At 36.2% G+C, this 24,385-nt stretch overlaps 2 protein-coding genes and 1 non-coding gene across 7 annotated transcripts in view; all 3 read left to right on the top strand.

The window, feature by feature from the left end:
- The window catches only part of VIRMA (vir like m6A methyltransferase associated), a 55,145-nt gene extending 50,427 nt beyond the window's left edge, over nt 1-4,718 (top strand). For both annotated transcript variants that reach the window (XM_010968383.3, XM_010968382.3), the window contains 4 exons: nt 1,542-1,708; nt 2,164-2,495; nt 3,374-3,517; nt 4,378-4,718. In XM_010968383.3, the coding sequence (XP_010966685.1) occupies nt 1,542-1,708; nt 2,164-2,495; nt 3,374-3,517; nt 4,378-4,532 (798 nt within the window). In that variant the 3' untranslated portion in view covers nt 4,533-4,718. The remainder of the gene's footprint in view (nt 1-1,541; nt 1,709-2,163; nt 2,496-3,373; nt 3,518-4,377) is intronic.
- TRNAV-CAC (transfer RNA valine (anticodon CAC)) lies at nt 508-580 on the top strand. Its single transcript has one exon. It is a non-coding gene; the product is annotated as a tRNA-Val (tRNA).
- An 8,509-nt stretch (nt 4,719-13,227) lies between the features above and the next one.
- Nucleotides 13,228-24,385, top strand: part of RAD54B (RAD54 homolog B) — a 70,038-nt gene continuing 58,880 nt past the window's right edge. Inside the window, exons 1-3 of one of the 4 annotated variants that reach the window (XM_074352952.1) lie at nt 13,228-13,349; nt 14,683-14,833; nt 18,573-18,738. In XM_074352952.1, coding sequence (XP_074209053.1) covers nt 14,699-14,833; nt 18,573-18,738 — 301 coding nt within the window. In that variant the 5' untranslated portion in view covers nt 13,228-13,349; nt 14,683-14,698. Of the gene's footprint in view, nt 13,417-14,682; nt 14,834-18,572; nt 18,739-24,385 lie in introns of all 4 variants that reach the window. The other 3 variants (XM_074352951.1, XM_074352953.1, XM_074352955.1) reach the window with 3 other exon arrangements.

The following is a 24,385-nucleotide window of genomic DNA, read 5'->3' as shown; positions in this document are numbered from 1 at the left end:
TATAGGGTATAGAATAGAGTAAAGTATCCCATGGAATTATAATTAATTCTTGTACTTGGGTTTAAAGAGAGAATAGGTTGCTCTTAATTTGGGGAAATGAAAAAAAAAATTTGTTCAAAAAATATAGTATGAATGGGAATTGATATTCTTAAACATAATGCTGAATAGGTAAAAGTATAGTTAAAGATTTTAATGCAGTCTTGTTTTATGCTTCTCAGAGTATTAGGAAGGACAATTTTAGCCACATCTTATTTTACCATGTATTATTTTTTCTTCTTAAAAAATGTGTATATATTTTCAGTAACATCAAATTTATTTGTAAATCAAGAGGAAGGGTACTCCAGAAGAGTACATATTCAAAGAAAGAAATATATTTGAATATTCCCTGGTCCAGAAAATATTAGTATTCATGTGCAGTAAAATTAAAAGAATGATTTGCTTCATATTTAAGATGTATTTAGTGTACTAAGGACTTCTTTTCCTTCTTTAAAATATCACATGCAGGCAGGAGGGTATAGCTCAGTGGTAGAGCACATGCTTCACATGCATGAGGTCCTGGGTTCAATCCCTGGTATCTCCATTCAAAAAAAAAAAAAAAAAGTAAAATATCACATGCAATTGAATTAAAATTGCATTGAACAATATTTTTAGTGTAAATTGTTCAATGATTCTTTAGAACTGTGCTGTTCAATAGAACTTTATGAAGTAGAGATATTCTATAACCTGACCTGTCCAGTACAGTAGCCACTAGCCTTATGTGATTGTTGAGCAATGAAACGTTGCTAGCATGTCTTAGGAACTGAATTTTATTTTGATTTAATTTTAATTAATTTAAATTAAAATAGACACATGTAGTTAGTTAGTGGCTACCATATTGGGCATCACAGGTTGAAAATATTTGTGTTAGAAGCCCTAACCCTAATTGTTGTACCACAGTTACCTTGTGATGATTGTGACTTTATGTGGTTTAGGGAAATTTTTGGTCTTTTAGGTTTAATAAATTTAATATAGCCTAAGTGAACATAATTTTCATTTCTCTGAAAGTTGACTTTGGTTGGAACCTCCTTAAATTAATACATAGAGATCTGTGGCACAGAATCCTTTTTTTGTGATACATTGACCATAGAAGGCTTGTAGAGTATGTTATTTTCAGATTCTTTGGGAAAAGTTCTGGAAATAGTCCACTGTTAATTTATGTAGAGAAAGCCTGAATTCCTTGCCAGGCATCAGAGGTCTCCTAGATAAATAGCCCTTCTCTGAGGAGGAATGCTAACTCTGCACCCCTCTCCCCTTTCAAAAAGCAGCTAACTTCCTAAGGCTTTTTTTCTTTTTTTTTTTTAAACTACCAATGATGTTGCTTTTTGAAAAAATGAGGGAAACAGGCTGACCTATAATTTATTTGTTACGAGGGTCAAATATAATTTATAGGAAATAAGAATTTCTGTAATCAAATGTTATATTAATAGTTGCATGTAAGTATAATGTTACATAAATAGTAACATTGAAGTACATTTTTCATTTGTTCATTTTTATGACTGCAGGTAAAGGTCGACTTAATTGAGCTCTCTGAAAAATGCTGTAGTGACTTTGACTTGCATGCAGAATTAGAGCGCTCATTTTTGTCAGAACCATCATCTCCAGGAAGAACCAAGACTACTAAAGGATTCAAACTTGGAAAACACAAGCATGAGACCTTTATAACTTCAAGGTAAAATTTATTTTACTGAAGATCTTGATTGTGATCAAGTAACCTTCTTTATTTTAATGTATTTTAAGATAGACTCTTGAGTATTAGAGAAAAAAGAAGTTGACATAATACTTGAATCGTGAATATTGTTTTGAATTTTTTTAAAAGATAATAATTTGGCCAGGACATACCAAGTACATTTGTTATGTTGTTTTATTTTATGAGAGTTTAAATGTTTTGAAAAAGGGTCAACTGGATTATTTTTAAAAATTGTTATTCATATCAGTTAAATGTGAGTACCTTTCTTAGCTAGTTTTGTTGTGTTTCCCTGGAACGTAATAGAGATATTTGCATAGTTAACACAATTGGGATAAGAATAATTGAAATGTAGTTTTCAATATTACAAAGATTAACTTATATTTTCACTGGAAATGTGTAAAAGAAAACATTTTCATGGAGTGTTTCTGTTTTAATAGTGGAAAATCTGAATACATTGAACCTGCCAAACGAGCTCATGTTGTGCCCCCACCAAGAGGAAGGGGCAGGGGAGGATTTGGACAGGGTATACGACCCCATGATATTTTTCGTCAGAGAAAACAGAACACTAGCAGACCACCATCTATGCATGTGGATGACTTTGTTGCAGCTGAAAGTAAAGAAGTGGTCCCTCAAGATGGAATACCTCCACCAAAACGGCCACTCAAAGTATCACAGAAGATTTCTTCTCGTGGTGGATTTTCAGGCAATCGGGGAGGACGGGGTGCTTTTCACAGTCAGAATAGGTTTTTCACACCTCCTGCTTCAAAAGGTAACTACTTACATATATTTTCTAATGGGTTATTCTAATACTGGAATATCAGAATATCAAATACAAGTGATTCAGATGAAGTATTTTTCTGATACTATAATTAAGCTGCCTCTAGACCAGTGGTCCTATTTACAGAGTGCTTGGTTGGATAGAAAAAAATTTTTTTTACATTAACTTGTTTAATTGCATATTTAATGATGAGTTTAAAAGAAGTATTGGCTAATTACGTCCCTTTTTACGTTGAGAATTGTGTTTATCCTTTCTGAATAATAGCCATACGTTATTTTCACAGTGGTTCTTATAAACAGTTTCCTTAGGATTGTTCTATGTAGTTCATCTTTGATTCTCTTATCTCCTTGCTTCCTAATGTTATATATAACTTGTTTTAAATATTTTCAGGATTTTAGAAATTCAGTTTCTAAAATAAAAATTTACAGAAATTATACTTTACTAGTGGATTGATGGCATGTTTCCATGCTCCTGAGTTAAGAGAGTGAGAGTGAAAGAGAACAGGTGTTTACTTTAGTAGTAAACACTTACATAGCTGAGTTAGGAACTATTTTGAGCACTTCACATGTAATACTCTCATCAGTCCCACGAGGTAGGTTCTTTTAGTGTGCCCGCTTACCAGAAGAGAAAACTTGTCAGTCATTTGGCCAGGACATAGAAATATGGCAGAACCAGTATTTGAACCCTGACAGTCTGGCTTCAGAGCCTCCGCTTCTAACTTCGTATGATGCTGCCATACTGCTTATATTCTGTTATACAATTTTATAGTTTCTCTTCTGTTACTTTTGAAGATTAAGAAAAACCTGTCATATCTTCATTCGATTGAAATTGTGAAAAAAGTAGATTTTGATCGTGTTGCCTGCGTTTAGGAAATTACAGTCGTCGGGAGGGAACAAGAGGCTCCAGCTGGAGCGCTCAGAATACTCCTCGAGGAACTTACAATGAGAGCCGCGGAGGCCAGAGCAATTTTAACAGGGGCCCTCTTCCACCGTTACGACCGCTTAGTTCTACAGGTACACGTTCTTCCTACTTGACATTGCTGAGGGGGAGGGAGGCAAATCTTCCTTTTCAAATTGTTGAATGTCATATATTCTCATTCTGGGAGAGAATATTTTGGAATGTAGACATATAATTCTAAAGTCAGTTTAATTTTATATCTGTGAGTGGGTGCCCAATGTACATCTTCTGTATAAATAATCAAAATTTTAGATTTTGAACTGTGTATATAGGCTGAGTGGTTTCACGTTGTGCTCTGTCTTGATAGTAACTAAAGAAAGCCAGTCCTTCAGGCACCTATCTGACTAAAGTAAACAGAGATACCTCAGCACAGAATACAAGTTGACTCTTGAGCGACGTGGGTTTGAACTGCAAGCATTATCCACTTACATGCAGATATTTTCTAACAATAAATACTGCAGCACTACATGATCTGTGGTTAGCTGAAATCGAGGATGTGGAGGAACCAGCTGTAAATTATACTTGGATTAACCCCCGAGTTGTTCAAAGGTCAACTGTATTCTGTTTTCGTTTCAGTGTTGTCTTGCGTTTGTAAGCATATAACCCTTCTTTTCCTCTCTGCAACATTCCTATATCAAGTCCAGAATTTTTCTGGTCAGATGTAGGCTTTTGGTTTCAAATTCCCTTGTTTTTTTTTTTTTTTTGGCTTTATTTGAAATGTAATTCTTACATTTAAACCATTTACCTTTTTAAAGTGGACAACTCAGTGGTCTTCAACACATTCATGGAACTGGCCCGTGGATTTTAAAGGAGCGAAGAGTAGTCCCTGTCTTTGAGCTCAGTGTTATAGATTAGTGTTTACATAATGGGAAAGGACAGTTTGTTACAACTGAAAACTGTATTCTTTCTTTTACAGGCTACCGCCCAAGTCCTCGTGACCGTGCTTCCAGGGGTCGTGGGGGCCTTGGACCTTCCTGGGCAAGTGCGAATAGTGGCAGTGGAGGCTCACGAGGAAAGTTCGTTAGTGGAGGCAGTGGTAGAGGTCGTCATGTACGGTCCTTTACACGATAAAAATTCTTTCGGGAACATCCTCAGTGTATATGGACATTTCATGAGGACAATAAAAATAAGACTGGAGGACCAATTTAGACTTAGCAGTTATCTGGATACATCTGAGAGAATATTTTTATCTGAAGAAAGCAGATTTTGTTTGATACCTAACACAAGATTTCAATAAAAATCCAAACTTTGTATGTATGTTTGTATATATTTTTTCCCTTTCTTATATGACTATTTAGAAAATTTCTTAGGTAGAAAATGAACTATGAAATGTCTTGTTCTGATGTTATTTCTTGCCTGTACCACAGATGTTCCCCGTACTTTCTCAGCTCGTGGTGCCCTTCACTGTTTCAGTAGTGTTTTCACAGCACACCTAGGCCAAAAGAAATGCCTAATAATTCCATTTATTAAATAGTTAGGTCCAAACAGCTTAAGAATTTACGTCCAAACCACTAGTGACAGTGGATGCGGCGCAACTTCTCAGACCTTGGAATCAGCTTGAACGCTGCCAGTATTCCTGCTCCACCATGCTTTTTGCACAGTACTTTTTACCACACCTGCTGAAAATCCAGTTTTGCAAAGATACACTGTCATGGAAAGAAACATAGTGCTATCTGCTATTGACAATGTGAACTACCTCAAACCAGCATTTTGTGTTGTGCCCCATGGATGTGTGCGCCTCAGAAATTCACAGCGTCCTGCGGCACTCGTGTTAATCTGGTGGCCTGGCGCACAGATTTGGGAACCTTTTGTCTGTACCAAAAGGAACACGACACTCTTCTCCTTTACACTAGAAAGAAATACATACATACTTTGTGTTTTAGCTTTATACCTACTTATAGTATTTTATTATGCAATTATTTAAAACCTAAAAATGAGGCATATCCTAGTACTGTTATTTTGGGACTCAGAAACATCTAATAAAACTGTACTTTATATACAGAAATAAAGTTTATACTTTGATAAAACAGTCATTTTTCCCAGGAGCTATCTTAACACACAGCCTATATAATCTGGCATAAAATACAGAGTTCTCTTAAACAACAAAGGAGTGTATGAGTCTCATTCCATCCCTTCATCACGCTGTCTTGTCGAACTATTTTGAGTGAATAGAAAGTTTGCTAGGAAAACACCTTGAAGAAAAGCTTTGTTCTAAAGACTCTGATGTTTAAGTGAAAGGTAATGGAAATCTTAGCTAATGGCCTCTGCTTCAAAAACCCAAGATAACCTAAACCCCTTTCAGTCCTGAAACCTAATAAGCTCGTCTTTCTAAAGATGCATTTTTCAGTCCAGCAAAGGAGTTATTATCCTAACTTTACAGACGGAGGAGGCTGAGGAGCTTTACTCAAAAGTGATAGAAACAGTATGTAGAACCTGGTTGGCAGTCTTCTAATTCTTCACCTCTCTTTTCCATCTTGGAGCACAAAGAAGCTACTCTCTGGGCTGAATGGTATTAGAGATCAGAATTAATTTATGCTATGGAAGTGGAGTTCCCAATACCGAGCACTCTTGTTTTAGTCATTTCAGAAGTGAGCCAGATCGGTATTGGGGGATGGTTGCTGTCATATACATTTAGATCTATATGTAAGACCATGTACCTTCAAAAATGAATATAAGTTTTATGAGTACTTTGGTAGAATAGGAATATGTGTTATTTGCAAAACTTGGTTTTACATAAGAGATTTCAGGAAATGTTTTGAGTGGTATTTAGAAATTAATGAAAGAATGTAAAATACCTTTGAGAACTAAACATTCTATTTATAACACTAGGAGCTGATAGAATGATTGCTTTTATAAGAACAAGAAAAAGTAAATGCTCTGAAATACTGCTATGCTTCATTTAAAAACACTGTTGCTGGTAATCAAGGTGTGTGAAGCAATACCAGGTCCAGTTTAGTTTAACTGCTTAAGTGTAAAAAAATTGCAGAAATGCAGAGATTAAGAATGAAGAACGAGAGTATGTCTTCTAAGTATCTTGAGAAGCTCACAGTCTAATAGAGAAAACAATCATGTAAACAGGTTTTGTTTTTTAAAGTAATGGGTGAGTGTATAACCATGGAACAACTTGGGAGTTCTTGAATAACCCAATTAGTACTTTTCAAACTGATCCACAGAGTTTTTAAAATAGTCAAAGGAAAAACTTGACATTACAATTGTATATTAGACTATAAATAATATCTTTGGAATTGTTTTGTATGAAGACTAGTTAAGATGGAAAAATTATATATGTGATTTTTTTATTTTTAAATTCAAAGGACAGATTGGGAAATAATGAGCAAGATCTTACAAATGTCCTATGAATTCATGAGCTGGAGAAAAGGATGCAAACTCTAGTACTAGCAGTGGCCTTGAGAGTAACAGAAATGAGAAGAGAGGACCAGGTGAAGAACAGACAGTGAAAACTGGAGAAGTTGTCGGTTGACACTTTGGCCTCAGTGTGGAGGGTGGAAGCTGGGAGAGTTGGAGCTGGTGGCTCTGGAGGGTGCTTGCGGTGTTAAAGTACACTTCAGCTTCAGCTGATTGACACCTTGGAAAACTGATGGATCCAAGGCTAACACATCTTCTAAGAGAATTTTGTAAAAATGTTTTAAGTTTTAAAATTAAAAAAAAAATTGTGGTTAAAAAAACCTGCAAATTTACCATCTTAGCCATTATTTCGTGTACAGTTCAGCAGTGTTAAGTATTCACATTATTGTGCAACTAGCCTTCAGAACTTTTTGATCTTGCACATCTGAAACCCTATACCCCTTTAACAACTACTTGCCAATCCCCTCTTCCTCCAGTCCATAGTACCCACCATTCTACTTTCTGTCTCTGAATTTGACTACGTTAACTCATATAAGTGGTATTTGTCTTTTTGTCATTGCCTTATTTAATTTAGCATGATGTCCTTAAGATTCATCCATCATAAACATATGTCTAAATTTCCTTCAAGGCTGAATAATATTCCATTGTATGTATATACCACATTTTATTCATTGATCTGTTGGTAGACATTAGTTGCTTCCACTTTTTGGCTATTAGGGATAATGCTGCTATAAACACAGGTATACAAATATCTGCTCCAGCCCCTACTTAGAATTATGTTGAGTATATAGATAGAAGGATTACTGGATCATATGGTAGTTCTCAACTTTAAGTTTTCTAGGAGTTGCCATACTGTTTTCCATAGTTCCTGCACCATTTTGCATTTCTTCCAACAAGGATTCTAATTTCTCCACATCCCCACCAACACTTGTTATTTTCTGTTTGTTTGTGTTAATAATAGCAATCCTAATGGATATGCTTCTGACTCTTAAAGAGAAGTAAAAAATCTGGATTATTGATGGGTAGTCAGTTTTCAAGTATGGCAACTGAAATTTAAAAATTTAAAATATTGTATGAGCCAAACAAATGTGCAGGGGACAATGTAGCCAGAGGGTTCCAGCCTGAAGATAGGGTCTATTTTAGAAACTGGAACTGGATTACTGTAAAAACTTAATTTTCGTTTGAAATAGTAAAATTTACCAAGTAAATCTGTGATAGGACCTGATGCTGTAGAGAAGTTCTTTGGAACCAAAAAGCTCGGGTTTGAAACTAGCTTTTATCACTTAGCTATGCAAATTTAATCAGCTTTAATATCTGCTCTTAAATCTGCCTCCTCTCCCTACATTGCTAGGTTTTGGAGATTAATGTATTTGATTTTTTAAAAAAATGTGTACAGCAATATTGTTTTAAATGTTCAAGCCTCTACTGTCTGGAAAAAAGTATACAAGATATGACTTACTTGCTAAATTATTTCTGAAGTCATTGAAACTAGTGCCTGCTTGAGAAATAATGTGTAAGTTATGGAGGTAGAATTATAACAATTTGTAGCTCTACCAGACAACTGTGATGTGTTTTTTAAGGAGATTTTTAGTTTGGGGATGCTATTGTACAATGGTCTTGTGAACATGGATTGTAAATGAAGATAGTCCACCTGTCTAAGAATTCTCAGGATACTTTGGGACATGTGGTAATATTTGTAAAATATAATATTTATATTTTAAAATATAAAAGGGTGTAGCTGGTATGAAAATGCAGGGAACAGTGAGGAGTCTACTTTGGCCAGGGTAGAATGCAGGGGATGAGCAGAGGAAAGGGAGGGAAGATGTGCTTGGAGGTTGGGCCTAAATTATGAAAGGTCTTATTTGCTATGCTAAAGCCATAGAGAGTAACTAAAATTTTGTTATTGTTGTTAATGTGAATGGCATTTTAAAATTTGGTACATTTTTATGAACATCTACTCTGAGCCAGTCACTATGAAAGGTGTTTTCAATAAATTAACTCCTAATCAGATCTACGCTTTAGAAAGACTATTCCTCTGGTGCAGCAGGGAAGATGGATTAGAGAGGGAAGAGTCTGAGGCAGGAAGGGCAATTAAGCAATTACGGCAAAGGTGCAGATCAGTGATCCTCAAAGAGCGGTTCTCAAATCAGCTCAGCATCACCTGGGAATACATTAGGACTGTGTGTTCTAAAGCATCACCCCAGACCGAAGAAAGTGGAGGCAGGGCCTAGTGATGTGTGCTTTCACAAGCCCTGCAAGTGATTCTGCTAAAGTCTGATGTATCCTAAAGTTTGTGTATCAATGGTTTTCAAATTTAGGAATCATCTGGGGAAGTCATTAAAAATGCAAGTTCCAGGGGCCTACAAATCTATTCTTTAAAAGCTTCTCAGGAGATGCTCATAATCAGCCAGGTTTGGATCCAGTGACATCGATGAAAAGTAACGTCCTCAGCTAAGACAGTGGTAATGGAAATGGAGGGATCAAATAGAAAAGATATTTCTCAGCCACTGTAATACCTCTAGAATTAGACTGGGTCACGATGGCATGAAATTATACAAAGCAGTTACTGATCTGAAAGTACTTTGTAGTGGGCAGAGAGGGAGAAGTGTGTGAGCAGGATGAGGAAAAAGTCAGCATGTCAGAACTGAAAAGCAGCTCCGGAGACCCAAGGTTTAGGGGTGGTAGGTAGAGCCCCACGCACAAGAAGTGAAGATGGAAAGAGCCTAGATACGGCAATTTGAAAGATTTTATAACTTTGTGATGGCAATTTAATGGGAGTGCGAGTTTGGGGGAAGGTAAGCAGAATCCCTATGCTGCCTGTAGCGTGACTGAGAAGTGAGAACGTGTAGGCTCCACTTGTGGGGACCAGGGGAGAGACCGCTGAAAGCCATTCTCTTGCCAACAGTTTACATAAAAAGTTTGCCTCTGGGTTTGTGGTCTTAGACTGTATCTGCACAATCTAGTGTTTTTTTGTGCCTCCACCCTTTTGACTACAGGCTTCTTTGGAAATTCTATTTCTTATTGTGTTCTAAGTTCTTATATCTGCTTCTTTTATATCTAAGATGTTCTTAAGAATGGTGCATTGTTTCATTCTGCCCGAGTACCCTTGAAGTGTAATTTTTTAATGACCCTATTCTGGTCAGTATATTTATCATATTATGTATTCTTAGGTTTTAAGTGGAATAATGTTTTGAGGTATTAATTTGGAAAAACATAATACAGAATTGCAAGGCTGTCATTTCAAAGCAAAGGGCAAAACTCAAATAGCCAAATGAAAGTTCTTAAGGTTTTTTTCAAGTTAATAAATCTTAACAAATGATTTGTGTTAACAAACTATATATTATTCCTCAGTGAAGGTCTCTTTGTTTGCTACAGAGAGGCTTTGGGAGTATTTTGGTAAAGCTTTGAACTAACGCGGGCCTATTGGACCCCCTTAAATCTGCAGCTGCTTTAGTTGTTCATTTTAGGAATGAAGCTTTTCAACGTTCTGGTAACTCTAGGACAGTACAATTGCTACTTACTCTGACTGAACATTTCCCCTGGCTCTGCTAGAATGATTTAGGGTCCTCTAGAATCATTATTTCCTTTAAGTTAAATAAGGAATCAGAAAGAATTCACCTGTAAGCCAAAGTCATGGAAAGCAAACATCCAAATCTGCTTCATAAGCACGTGAAACTTCAAAAAGCTGTTCAATAACTTTACCTCCAAAACTCATTTTGATGGAAAGGCAGAAAAATTAGAAATGAAAAAAGCTAGGAACTAGACCTGATTCTTTCCTAGTCATCAACTTGATGTGTGATATGAACAAATTAAATCATCACTGGGCCTCTGTTTTCTCATATATTCTGAAGTATAGAATAGGATTCAGGATGGTTGTGGTGTAGAGCATGAATTAGAAGAGAAATGTTATAACTTTATTGTAGAGTTAAAGTAAAAAGTAGCAGTCCAAAATTGATGAAATGTAGTGGCTCAGAGACAAACGGAATAAACACAACTGAAAAAAGAAGGGTAATCTCATGAAAACGAGGTCTTCAAATTCTTTTTCTCCTCTCCATTCCCCCAAGGAGAAATGTTCAGCTCTGATGTTGGTGTTGGTTAATGAATTAACCAACATTCTCAAAACCCAATAACTAATAAATGTTAATTCAAAATTAAAAGTTACAGAAACTTTTACTTCAAGTAGTTCTAATGTTAACTAATCCTGAAGACATTGTATAATGTCCTTAAAAAACTATTTAATGCTGATAACAGTTTAGTATTTAATTAATGATTAAAGAAGGAAAGGAAATGAACTAAAGTTTACCAGAGTATTTTTTCCCAAAGATACCTATTTTTACACATTTGCCTGAAGATTTTTTAAAAACTATATTCACTCTATTGTCCTCGTTCAGGGTCATGGCTTTAAATAGCATCTCTACTTGCTGATCCTCTAAATTGCCAACGTAGGCCTCTCCTGTGATGCTCCAGATTTGCACTTGACATCTCCACCAATATCTAGTAACCACCTCAAATCTAACATACCCAAATTAAGCTCTTGATGTTCCCCCCATGGTAACTACTCTGCTCTTTTCTTCTTCTTGATAAATGGCAACTCCATGCTTCCAGTTTCTCAGGCCAAAAACTTTAGTCATTGTTACCCACTCTTTTTCTCTCACCTCTGATCTGGCTTCTATCTTTAAAACATATCTTGACTCCAACCTTTACCACCTCTGGCTGCAGCCACCCTGGGCCAAGCCATCATTGTTTCTTGTCTCAACTATGGTGATAGCCTCCAAATTTAGTTCAAAACCCTCCCATTTCAGAATAAAAGCCAGAGTTCTTACAATGGTCCACAGTTTCTATATGATTCCCACCCTCCTCTCCTTGTTATCTCTTTGACACCGTCTACTAATCTCTGAGCTCTGCTTCAGTCACCATCTCCTCACTGTTTCGACTGGCCCTAAGTACATGATTGCCCTAGGACCTTTGTTCAAGGAGGCCGTCCCTGGCTACCCTTTCTACAACTGAAATATCCTCCAGCTCTGCTTTACTCTTTTTTTTTTTTAACCACTTTTCATTATCTAACACTATATACTTACTTATTTACCTATTTTCTTTATTATTGTCTCCCCATTGGAAGGCAAGTTTCTATAAAGATAGGAATTTTTGTCTGTTTAACCCACTGCTGTATCCCCCAGCACCTACAATGACTGGCACATAGTCAGCTATACTGGTAGACTTTGTGACTGAAATGCAATTATAAATCATTTATTTATGTAATAAATTTGTTATTATTGAGAAATACCTGTATTATTTCTGACTAAAATGACAGGTATCTTTCTAGTCCATCTTTATCTAATATAAAATAATCAAGTAAGTGAAGTAAAATAAATATTTCATGATGATTTTTATTAGAAAGAATAAAAAGTCAGGTTGATTTTTGCCCCTCAAAGACAGTCCCTATAAAACATAAATAACCTGAAATTTACTGTTTCAGATAAAAGTATTTTATTTGCTATGTTCTGACTAGGACTGTATTTCTTTTGGATTATCCTCATTAGTCATAACTTTGCTCTTTGTCCCATCCTTATTGTAGAAAATTAGCCCAAACTTTAAAAACATCAACACAGAAACTTATGCTGTTATTTATGTAATAACATCGTTTATTTTACTAAAATAAAGTCTAAAAAATTATAACAATTTAGTACGTAAAAAATGATAGCTCCTCGACTACAATTTGGTAAAATTTAATACTCTAATTCTTCATGTATTAGAAGTTAATGGTATTTAAATTAAAGTTAATGGCATTTAAAACAGGCTAAATGATGAAAATTATTTTAAATCACACGTTTTTAATCCAGTTTGCTCAAACTGGATTATTTTTCTACATAAGGTGGGTAACCTGATTTGAAGATACTTTTACTAATTAAAGGGCCCAAGACCTATGTGTTTCTAACTAGTCACCATTTTAACACCATTTTAAAAGGTGTTGGGCCACTTTTAAAACTTCAGTTTGCTTATTTGGGCTGAGTACCTTAAAGAAACATATCAACAGAGTTGCTAAAATCACCTCCTAAAATGCAGCTTAACTTAGGAGCTACAAGATAAAAATCCATTATGTTTGTATACTGTTCTTCAAAGCAAAAATTGCTATGCAGACCATTAAATTACAAGAACATATCCATTTAGATGTTCTCAGATTTAAGAACTCTGTCCTAGGATGTGGTCTGTAGCCTCAGTATCTATATTCTGCCTGACTGTAGGGACCAAATAAGTATGTTTCGAACTGAACCATAAACCTGAAGCGTACCTGGAAGCGCTGAAGGAGAAACACAAAGTCACTTGCGCAGTGTTGCGGAGAGATCGTCCAATCAGAGTCGAGCTGGATGAGTTGCCGCGACAGGAAAGTAGTGCGCACGCGCGACTGGCTCGTCCGCGATTGGCTGCGCCGAGGCGGGAGGTTTGAGCGGCCTGGCGTGGAGGGGGACGCCGTCTCCCCGGGTTCCTCCCGTCTGGGAGCGCCGCTTCCTCGGATCCTCGCCGGTGCGTCCCGGGAGGGGAAGGGCTGTGAGGCTGCGACCACCTGTAGGCTTGTGTGGGACAAAGAAGGGTGAGACGCTGGAGCAGGCCTCCGAGGGAGGAGGGAAGGAAGGCGGAGTGGCCGTGGCCGCCTCCTGCGGGTCTGGGAGCGCGGTCGCAGGTGTGAGGGACGCCGTCGCCGCTGGCCCCGGGGAGGCTGGGGGCTGGGGGCAGGCCGCTGGGGGCTGGGGGCAGGCCGCCGGGGGAGGCGGCTCGGCGCGGGGCCGCCTCCGCGCTCGCTCTGCTCCTATGGCGCTTGGGTGTCTTTCCCTCAGGACTACCCTACACTCTCCTGCGCGGTATTAATTAATATTAAGTAAGTAGTGGAAGATTTACCCGGGCCGCCACGTCACAGGAACGACTTAAGTGAAAGAACTACCTAATGTAGTTGGAAGGGGAAAAGCAGGAACAGCAGGGGAGGGCGGTTGCTGGTTCTTGGCTGTTTTATTTACGTTCTTGCATCCCAGAGGTTTTCTTGTCGCACTTCATCCCCCGCTTCAAAGCCAAAATGAATCCATAGATTCTGTTCATAATCCACTTTGTCGAATTTCATCCTTCACTATCCTCACTTACGGAAACTTCATCATCTCTACTTCATAAGACCTTATGTATTAAACATCTAATCATAATTACTGTAGACAGTAATATTACATATAACATTGAGTACTTTGTGTCAAAGTGTGTTGAAAAATTTTTTTAAGTATTTCATTGAATCTTCCCGACAGTTTTATGAGTAATTATTATTATATCCCCTGATATAGATGAGGAAAGGGAGACAAAAGAGGGAATACAAACTGTGCAAGGTCATATACTAGGAAGTGAAGGTCCAGATTTATATTCAGGCATTTGCCTCCAAAGCTGTATTCTTAGTTATTACACAGTACAGTGTATTAAATTGCCAAGTAATGTAGGCATTCTGATGTGTGGTCAGCCTGGATTTTCGTTTTACTTGGGAGGACAGAAGCAGGTACGTGTTAGAGTGCATCGGAAGTTGTTGCCTCACGGCAGAGCTGCTAAATGGTTATGATTTCTAGGGCCTGGGAAAAGGGCTCAAATAGCACTAATTTAAGAAGTAATAAGGCTCCAGAAGTATTTAGGGGAAAATATGCTGACGTCTGCAGTTTATTTTGAAATGCATCAACGGGTTACATGGCTTGATGGATGCCTACGGTCATATGTAAGTGTCGGAGCTTAGTCTCATATTTTTAAAGTTGTCATAATTAAGGTGATGATATATTTACAGGTGATTCTAATCAGACTTATGATTAGATGATGTTTTGTTTGGGGTGTTTTACAGATTAATACTGCTGAATATGAGACGATCTGCCGCACCAAGTCAGTTGCAGGGGAATCCCTTCAAAAAACCGAAATTTATACCGCCAGCAAGAAGTAATCCAAGCGTGAACGAAGAGATTACAAAGCAGAATTCAGATATAAAATTACTTGAGGTAAAAAAAGAAAAAAGTAAAGGAAGAGAGAAGCATGTGTTTTTTTTTTTTTAAATGCCACTTAAAGAGTTAACAATACTTTACTGCCCGTAAGAGTTTTCAGTATCTCTGACAAAGTCTTCTAGACACCTTAGAAATAATGACTAAATATTTATATTTTGAAGGAATGACATGAAGTAAACTTGGGTAGTTCTATAAAGTAAACTTTGGTAACAGTGAAAAATATGTCTGCAAGGGAAGGGGTGGGGATTCTTGTAAAAAAATTATTTTGATTAATGTTCTTTTTAAAGGTACCATGTAATTAAGTGAAAACTTTTAGATAAGGCAATTTAAAGAGAAAACATATATAAATAGTGATCTATATCACTCTTCTGGACATTTCCTTTCATTTTTACTTATAAAATGTAAGTGCTTGAAACGGTCTTAGTATACATTTTTTACTACTAAGAGAAAGGATTGTTTGGTCTGAGGTATATAGGAAGAATTTAAAGGTTATAGAGAGTATATAATTTTTTAATTTATTTTGGGGGAGAGGTAGTTAGGTTTATTTATTTATTTATGTTTAGAGGAGGTACTGGGAATTGAACCCAGGACCTTGTGCATGCTAAGCATGCGCTGTACCACTTGAGCTATACCCTCCCTCCACAGAGAGTTTATATAATATGTAATCCATACTTCTGCTACTTTACAATTCTCTGATTTATTTATGTTAGGGAGATTAAAATCTACTAATCATTTTTCTCTCTCTTTTTTTTATAGTGGTAAAGTATATATAACATAAAATTTGCCATTTTATCATTTACATTCACACTGTTGTTCAACAGTCACCACTATCTGTGTTCAAAGCTTTTAATTACTCCAAACAGAAACTTTGTAGCCATTAGGCAATAACTCCTGTTCTCCCCTGGTCATCACTAGACTTTCTGTCTCCATGAATTTGGCTATTCTAGGCACCTCTATAAGTGGAATCATAAATCTTTGCTCTGTTGTGCTGGCTTATTTCATTTAGCATAATATTCTCCAGGGTCAGCCTGGTTGTAGCATGTACCAGAATGCTTTAGTGCTTTGTGTGGCTGAATACCATTCAGTTGTCTGTATATACTCTATTTTGTTTATTTATTCGTTTGTCGATAGCTGCTTGGGTGGTTTCCACTTTTTGGCAGTTGTGAGTAATGCTGCTATGAGCATTGGCATACAAGTTTCTGTTTGAGTACTTGTTCTCAGTTCTCTTGTGTATATACCTAGGATGGGACTACTACATCATGTGGTGATTCTGTTCAGTTTTTGAGGAACTACTGAACTGTTTTCTACAGCTACTGCATCATTTTACATTCCCACCAGCAATGTCTTAGGGTTCCAGTTTCTCCACATCCTTAACAACAGTGGTTATTTTCTGTTTTCTGTTGCTCTTGGGTTTGTTTTTTGTTTGTTTTTATTATGTCCATCCTTGTTGGTGTGAAGTGGTATTTCATTGCGGTTTTGATTTGCATTTTCCTGATGACTGATGTTGCTGAGCACTTTTTCCTGTGCTTATTAGCCAGTTGTATATCTTCTTTGGAGAACAGATACTATTGAAGTCCCTTGAGGCATTTAACTGGTTGTCTTTTTGTTGTTGAAAACATATACTAATTTTTGACTGCATTTTTTGGTCTGCATCTGTTTGTTTTATCCTACATTTCTTTAGAATTTTGGCCACAATGTAAGGAGAAAACACAGTTTTTCATTTTAAATAAGCAACATACTTTAAAAAATTAAAATGGAAAAATACTAATTGCAGAGATAGCTGGCACCACTTTAATCAAATGAATGCCTCCAGTAAGGGGGCAGATTGATATTGTGATGAGCTGTGATATTCCTGTCCAAAATGCATGACCTGAAACTTATCATAAAGAAACATCAGACAGATAGAGGGGCATTCTACAAAATAACTGGCCTGTATTCTTTAAAAGTGTCAAAATCACAAAAGATGAATAAAGGTTGAGGAACTGTTCTAGTTTAAAGGAGAATAAAGAAACATGCTGACTAAATGTAATGTGTGATCTAGGACTGGAGCCTGGCTCAGGGAAAAAACTATAAAAAGACATTATTGTTGTAAATGACCCCATTTAAATGTGGACTGTTGATTAGATAATAGTATTATACTACCAATGTTAAATTCTTGGTTTTGATAACTTTACTGTGATTATGTAAGAGAAATGTCTTTGCTTTTTGGAAACACACTGCAATATTTAGAGGTAAAGGAGCACTGTGTCTCCAGCTTACTCTCAGATATGTACGTACACACAAACACAAACACACACACACACACAAGGAGGGAGGGATAGAGGGAAAGTGAATGGAGCAAAATGTAAACAAATGGTGAATCTGGGTAAAGGGTATATGGGACTTCCTTGTTTTAGTTCTGGAATGTTTCAAAAAGTTTGAAATTATATGAAAATAAAATGTTCCAAAAAATAAAATTTATGACCTTTATTAGTTTATTGCCGTGATTTACTTTAAAATCTTACCGAATAGGTTTTTGAATGTCTCTGAAATTTATTATAATGAACATTTATAGAGACATGACAATTGTGTCTTTTTATTGTGAGTTGTTATTTAAAAAGCATTTCAAACATACTATGGTAGGCTAAAAAATGGCCCTCCAGAAATGTCTGTGTCCTAGTTCCTGGAACTTGTCAATATGTTACCTCACATGGCAAAAGGAACTTTGACTAAGTGATTGATGTTAAGGACCTTGAGATGAGGGGTTATCCTGGCTTATCTAGGTGGGCTCAATATAATCATAAAGATCCTTGAAAGTTGAAAAGGGAGACAGAAGAGAGAGTTAGAGAAAGATGTGATTATGGAAGTAGGGTTGGAGAGATGCAGAAGAACTGGCTTTGGAGTGGAGGAATGGGGCCACAAGTCAAGGAATGTGGGTGGCTTTTCGAAGTTTGAAAAGTCAAGGAAATATATTCTCCCTTAGAGTCTCCAGAAAGAAATGCAGCCTTGCTGATAACCTTGATTTTAGCTGAGTAATACCCAAGTCAAAATTCTAACTTACAGATTTGTAAAATAATAAGTTTGCATTGTTTTAAGCAACTAAGTTTGTGGTCATTTGTCACAGTAGCAACAGAAAACTAATGCACATACCAAAATAGAGAAAACAGTATATGAAGAATCCCGTGTACCCATTACCCAGCTTCAACAATTGTCAGTTTATGACCCATCCTACTTTGTTTTTACCTCTCCAGCTCCCTTCCCAGTTCTTAGTTCTTCCCCACTCAGTATTTTGATGCAAATCCCAGGAATATTTTTTCATTTGTAAATGTTTTAGTATTTGTCTCTAAAATATAAGGACTCAAAAAAAAAAAAAATGACTGTATCATTATCACACCTAAGAAATTAACAATATTTAAGTGTTGCCTTTAATATTGAGAAATTTAACAAGAAAAAAAAGCGGTTGACTATGAGAATGGCGTGTTGTGACTTATAGGAAACCTCATTTGATATGTTGTTTAAAATACACCATAATTATAAGCATAATTTTTATTCTGTGATGTCTTTCAGCTTTTATAATGTAATAAAGCTAGTTTAAAAAGCAAACAATAAAAATTAGAATTTTAATTTATTTTAAAATATTTATTCCGTATTTAGATATGAAAAACTAGTAGCTCATATTTTAAAATACGAATCTATTATGTGAAACTATGGGAAATTAGATTTAATTTCAGCATAAAATGCCTATTTGTTTTTTTAGGTTGCTGCAAGTAAGAATACTTTTCTCCAGTCACAAAATGATCCCAGAATATGCAGTTTTAATCTGCCTACTGAAGAAAGTGCTAGAGAAATTAATCATGGGGACAATTACAGGGAAAAATGTTTGGAAGCATCTGCAATGAGAACATTAGACCCACATCATACAGGTAAGACTATATTTTTTATTGATCAGGTCTACACTTGACCGGTCTTACTACAGTGTTATTTAAATTGATTATTTGCAAGAATGAGTATGTTATATTAGAAAGTAGTTGATATAATACTACTAGATTGTTGGCAGTTCAGATTTTTTAATTGTCATAATTTATCTTTAATGATTGGATTAATAACCATGTAATTCAAATCTTGTACTTTGTGATAGATGTATGTCTAAAGTTGTTCATTGTAAACTTACTGGTCAAGTAATGGTCTTTTCTTCAAGTACCAAAATAAATTGTATTTAAAGTTTGGTTTAAAAAAGGTCTTAAAAACACGTTAACAGCACTAATACTGTAGAGGTGAACTTTAAATGAGTAAAATTGTTACTTCATTACAGTCCATTGGAGTAACTTCAAATCATTTAGATTTTAATTGTGAAGGTATACCATTTCAGGAAAAACAAACCCCCCCATTGTTGAACTGAGTTAAAATAATGATTGTGGTTCTTTTCGCATCTGTAAGAGATTAATATTTTTCAGGTTATTAAAAATTATCTAGGATATTCATAAATGTTTATTTGGCCTTGTGAAAGCCAACATTGACTACATTTTTCTAAATTACATTTTATTCATTTTTTGGTTAAACAAACAGTTTCAGGGAGAGAGTCCCATTTGCATTTACTACAGGATAGTAACCAGCATCCTTAAAGATATCAGTGCAAATCAATGAAATTTCTTAAGTGCTTAAGCCTTTTGAAGGAAGATTTTGAGCTTTGTGATAGTTAATAAATTTTATGTACAAATGGGTTCATTTCTTACTGGTGCAGAAAAGACTTGTGTATTTTCCCAACTGGCCAAGATCTTTAGTACCATTTGCATGCTCCTCATAACTTTGCAAATCTGTAACTAGTGTCAGGACGAAGTTGAGAAGGGCTTTTGGAGCTGATATCAATTTAGAGAGATCCCTCGACACAGCCCAGGTCATGGCAGTTTAGCTTCTGCCCTGTTTGTGGGATTTGCTACCTCTTTGTTACTTTCTTCCCTACTCCCTTCCCTTTCTCTGGTCTTCCTTCCATCTTAGGTGGGCGTCCTGTTTTCCCAGACTTTCCTCTCTGCTGTCAAGCCTGTGGCAGATAATGATCCATGTATGCCTATTTCTTTCTGTCATGGTAGCTAATCTCTTCACCAGATTAAGATACTTAGATTCTAGGATGTAATACATTTCATGATACTGATTTGGGCCTCTGTGTTCTACTATAGTTTCTCATTCTCTTCCCTGCTAAATATGAGAAGGGAGTTAAGAGTTAAGATAAACTGAAGAGGGAGTTAATTTACTCAACCCTTAATCCCTTAATCCTTTTTCTGATTTAGTACATTCCCTGGACTGGGGGACCTGTGCCAACCTCCTGATACCCTTCTGCCTCTCATTTAGAGAGAGAGTTAACTGGGGAAAAGAGCATTGTGAGAAACGTCTTGCTTTCTGTGCTGATCGCTGGAGAGGAATGTTGTGTGTAGGGAAGTATGGAGATGAAAGATCTGTAGAGTACATGTTCACCTTTTGGCATTCTTTTAATTCTGGGTCTAATCCACCTTGAAGTCAGGTCCAAGCCTGTATGTCCCAGTTAAAATATGTCCACATTTCCCATTATCTTTTTATTTTGAAAAATTTCCTACCTATAGAGAAGTTGAAAGAATAATCCAGTTATCATTATAAATCCAGTAGTTGTTAACATTTTGCCTTATTTGTTCCCTCTCTCTCAATCTCTCCCCATTGTCTCTCTGTATATGCAATTTTTTTTTTCTGTACGTTTTGAAAATAAGTTGCAAATGTCATGCCACTTCACCTCCAAGTACTTTAGCATGTATATCCTAAAATAAACTTTCTCCTTCATAATCACACTATTACACCAAACAAGATGAACAGTAATTCATAACATTTAATATCTGTTTCATCAGGAAAACCATTTTTACTTTAAGCTAGTTGAAGTTTGGTTTCTTTCTCAACTGCAAGAGCCTGATTAAGTACATTTTGCTCTATTGAACTTCACTGGGCACTTCAAATCTCTTCAAGCCTGTTGAGGCCATACTGGATTAAGGTGGACCCTAAACCCAGTGGCTGGTGTCATTGTGAGGAGAGAGACAGAAAGACAGAGGGAACAGGCCTTGAATGGAGGCAGAGATCAGAGTAACACAGCTGCAAGCCACAGAGTGCAAGGATTGCTGGCAACCAACCATGAGAAGCTAGAAAGACTGCAAGACAGGATTCTCTCCTGGATCCTTCAGAGGGAGAATAGGGAATGGCCCCGTCATCCTGATTTTGAACTTCTAGTCTCCAGACTGTAAGGCAATAAATTCTGTTATTTTAAGCATTTGCAGTACTCTGTTTCGGCAGTCCTTGGAAATTAATAAAGGGAGTCCTACACCTCCTGATATTCATGGCTATGCTAACATTCTTTAGAAAAACAAAGAAATTCCGTCGTTCTTGATTGCTTCTCAGTGTGATGAAGTACGAGACCATTAATTCTCCCTCCAGCTGGTCAACCCCATGCTTTATATTTTATCTACTTACCTGACTCTCCTTCACTCAACTGTGGCATACAAAGACAGGGCGTACTTTCTCTTGTTCAAGTTTTAAACCAAATAGTATGAATTCAAAAACATTTTATGACTTAAAGGATCTTGAAAAACTTGTAGTTGAGTCCCTTGGGAAAGCCCTTTGGCTATGATGTGCTTCAGAGAAGTCAAGTTCTTAAGAAGAAGCTCCTGGAACATGACAGCTTGCAGGTGTTGGTAATATTTGAGAGAATAGTTTCAGAAAATATTTGGAACAAAAAAAGTCACGTTGTAATGGATATGTGATGAGTGGAAACAGGCAAACAGAGGCAGTGAGTGTTAATAAATATAGTATGTTTAAATCAGTAAAGAAATTTGGTTGTGAAGGGAAGGAGTGGTATGTTGAGGGCTAGCAGGGAACCAGAGAGGTTTTTTGGTGGTTGTTTTCAAAGGTAGTAAGTTGTAGGTTGACAGGAAAGAGGCACTGAAGAGGGAAGTTTACTGAGATCAAAAGGGAATGATAAAATCTCTTTGTGGTGGAGAGATAAATGTTTTTCAAATGGGTCTTAGATCCCTGGAGATGTTTGGAAATATTGTCAGTGATCTCAGGTTATAAATTCTCAGAGAAGCTTAGATTTTGTGTTTTCTTTTAAATGATACGAGTAAGAGTGTATTAGCATGTGCTGGATCTGTTGAGTGGCCACTGTATAACTGAGTATTATTACAAGATTTCATGATGCAAATGAGAACAGAGATAGACAGCATGGGATATACTCCTACCAGATGAATGTTTTGTATATTCACATGAGGGATGGTCAAAGAATAGAGCCGTCATATTGTCGTATTGGAGAAGAAGCTTGCTGAACACAAAAGGACTTTTATGTGCCAAATCTGTTGGTATCATATTTACAGTGTAATTAGCAGTTTAATTTTACTAAAATATCACAATCATATTAATGTAATTTTTGAATTCTATTGGTTTATAATTAACTTACAAGCATCCTTGATTTTTTTTTCTGATATACGTAAAATTCACCATTTTAAAGTGTACAATTCAGTGGCACTTAGTATATTTACGATGTTGTGCAACCATCACCACTACCTAGTTCCAGAACATTTTTATCACATTAAAAGGAACCCTGGACTAATTAAGCAGCTAACTCCCCATCCCCCAGTCTATTCCCATCCCCTGGTAACTACAGATCTACTTTCTCTCTCTATAGATTTGCTTATTCTGGATATTTCATATGAGTAGAATAGTGTGATAAATATCGTCCTTTGTGACTTAATAAGTAATGTATGCACATGGTCAGAAGTTGAGAAAACATGAAGAATACAGCAATTCCTGAATACAGCAATTCCTGATCCCTAGACATTTCGTTCCCTTCCCCCAGAGACAATCATTTACCAGTTTTTGGGGGCATCTCTGAGTAACCTGTACATTTGGAAACATTTGTGTGTGTATATTTTCCCCATACAAATGAATGTTCATCATCACTGTGTTGTACACTTGTAACTTAAATCACATTGTACATCAACTATACTTTAAAGAGAAAAAGAATGTTCATTAGCATCGCTGTTCTGTATCTTGCATTTTTACTGTAACAGTGTATCTTTGAAATCGGTTTGTCAGTATATTTAGAACTACCTCATTCTTATTTATTTATTTATTTTTTAAACATTTTTTCTTGATTTATAATCATTTTACAATGTTATGTCAAAGAACTACCTCATTCTTTTTAAAAACTATATAATATTCCACTGTGTGGATATGCCTGACATACTTAACCAGTGCCTTGTTAATGGATATTTAGGTTGCTTGGCATCTTTTGTTATTACAGACAAAGCTTCAGTGAATATCTGTAAATATAAACATAAGTGAGAAAATATTCATGGGATAAACACCTTGGTGTAGGGGTGCTGGTCCGAAGGTATGTGCATTTATCATTTTGATGGATAATGTTGAATTGCCCTCTGCAGAGGTTAGTATGTTTATATTCCCACCAGCGACATATGAACAATATATGTATCATTTATTGTGATTCTCAACCTATATATAAGTATATAATTATGCTTTTTGATATTTGACAATCTAATCATTAAAAATATTATTTTGTTGTGCTTTTTAACATAAACTTTTTAATGTTATATTTGGAGATTATTTTAGACTTACAGAAAAATTCAGGTATAGTACAAAGAATTTCCACACATTTTACCACATTTGTGTGTGTTTGTGTGTCTGTAATTTTTCTGAGCCAAATGAAGATGAGTTGCTGACATGATGCTCTGTTACCCTAAATTTTTCAGTCTGCATTTCCTAAACAAGTGCAGGCTTCCGTATGGTAAAGTACAGAAGCACAACCATCACAATTAGGAAATTAGTTCTGACACAGGACTACCATCCGATCTACAGATTCCATCCAGCTTTCGTCACTTGTCCCAGTGATGCCCTTATAGCAGAAATAAACTTTAAAAAGTGAATTAGTGAACGTTGTTTTCCTGTTAGTCCAGGATTACGTGTTGTTCTTAGCTGTTGTGTCCCTTTAGTCTCCTTTAATCTTGAACAATTTCTTGGCCTTTGCTTGTCTTTTGTGCAGTATTTTAATATTCTTAAAAACTGTGGGCCAGTCATTTATACAGTGTTCCTCGGTTTGGGTTTGTCTGAAATCTCCTCATAAGTAGATTCAGGCTATGCGTTTTTGGAAGGAGTATGACAGCAATAATGTCCTGGTTTCTGCTGGGTTTCTTCACTATAAAAGTATTATTTTTGCCTTCGTACTTAATAAGTATCTGCGGGGAGATACTTTGACACTAGATAGACATCTTGTATTTAATCAAACTTTCACCCAGTAGTTTTAGCTTTCATTGATTTTTTTTTCCCCTAAATATGATCACTGTGATTGTTGCCAAATGGTGATTGTCTAATTCCATCTATATTTATTAGTTGGCATTTGAGATAAGCAAGAGATTTTTCTTCTCCCCATTTATTTGTCAATTTTTTATAGATTCATAAGTTTTCATTGTATTTAATGGGTTATAATCTGTTATTGTCATTTATTGTGGTGGTCAGATTGCCTCAAATCTGACCAATGGAAAACCCCTT

Source organism: Camelus bactrianus, chromosome 25 (genome assembly GCF_048773025.1).
Source record: "Camelus bactrianus isolate YW-2024 breed Bactrian camel chromosome 25, ASM4877302v1, whole genome shotgun sequence".
In the NCBI taxonomy this organism is placed as follows: Eukaryota; Metazoa; Chordata; class Mammalia; order Artiodactyla; family Camelidae; genus Camelus; species Camelus bactrianus.
Note: the sequence above shows the minus strand (reverse complement) of the source record. Positions and strands in the feature narration are given on the sequence as shown.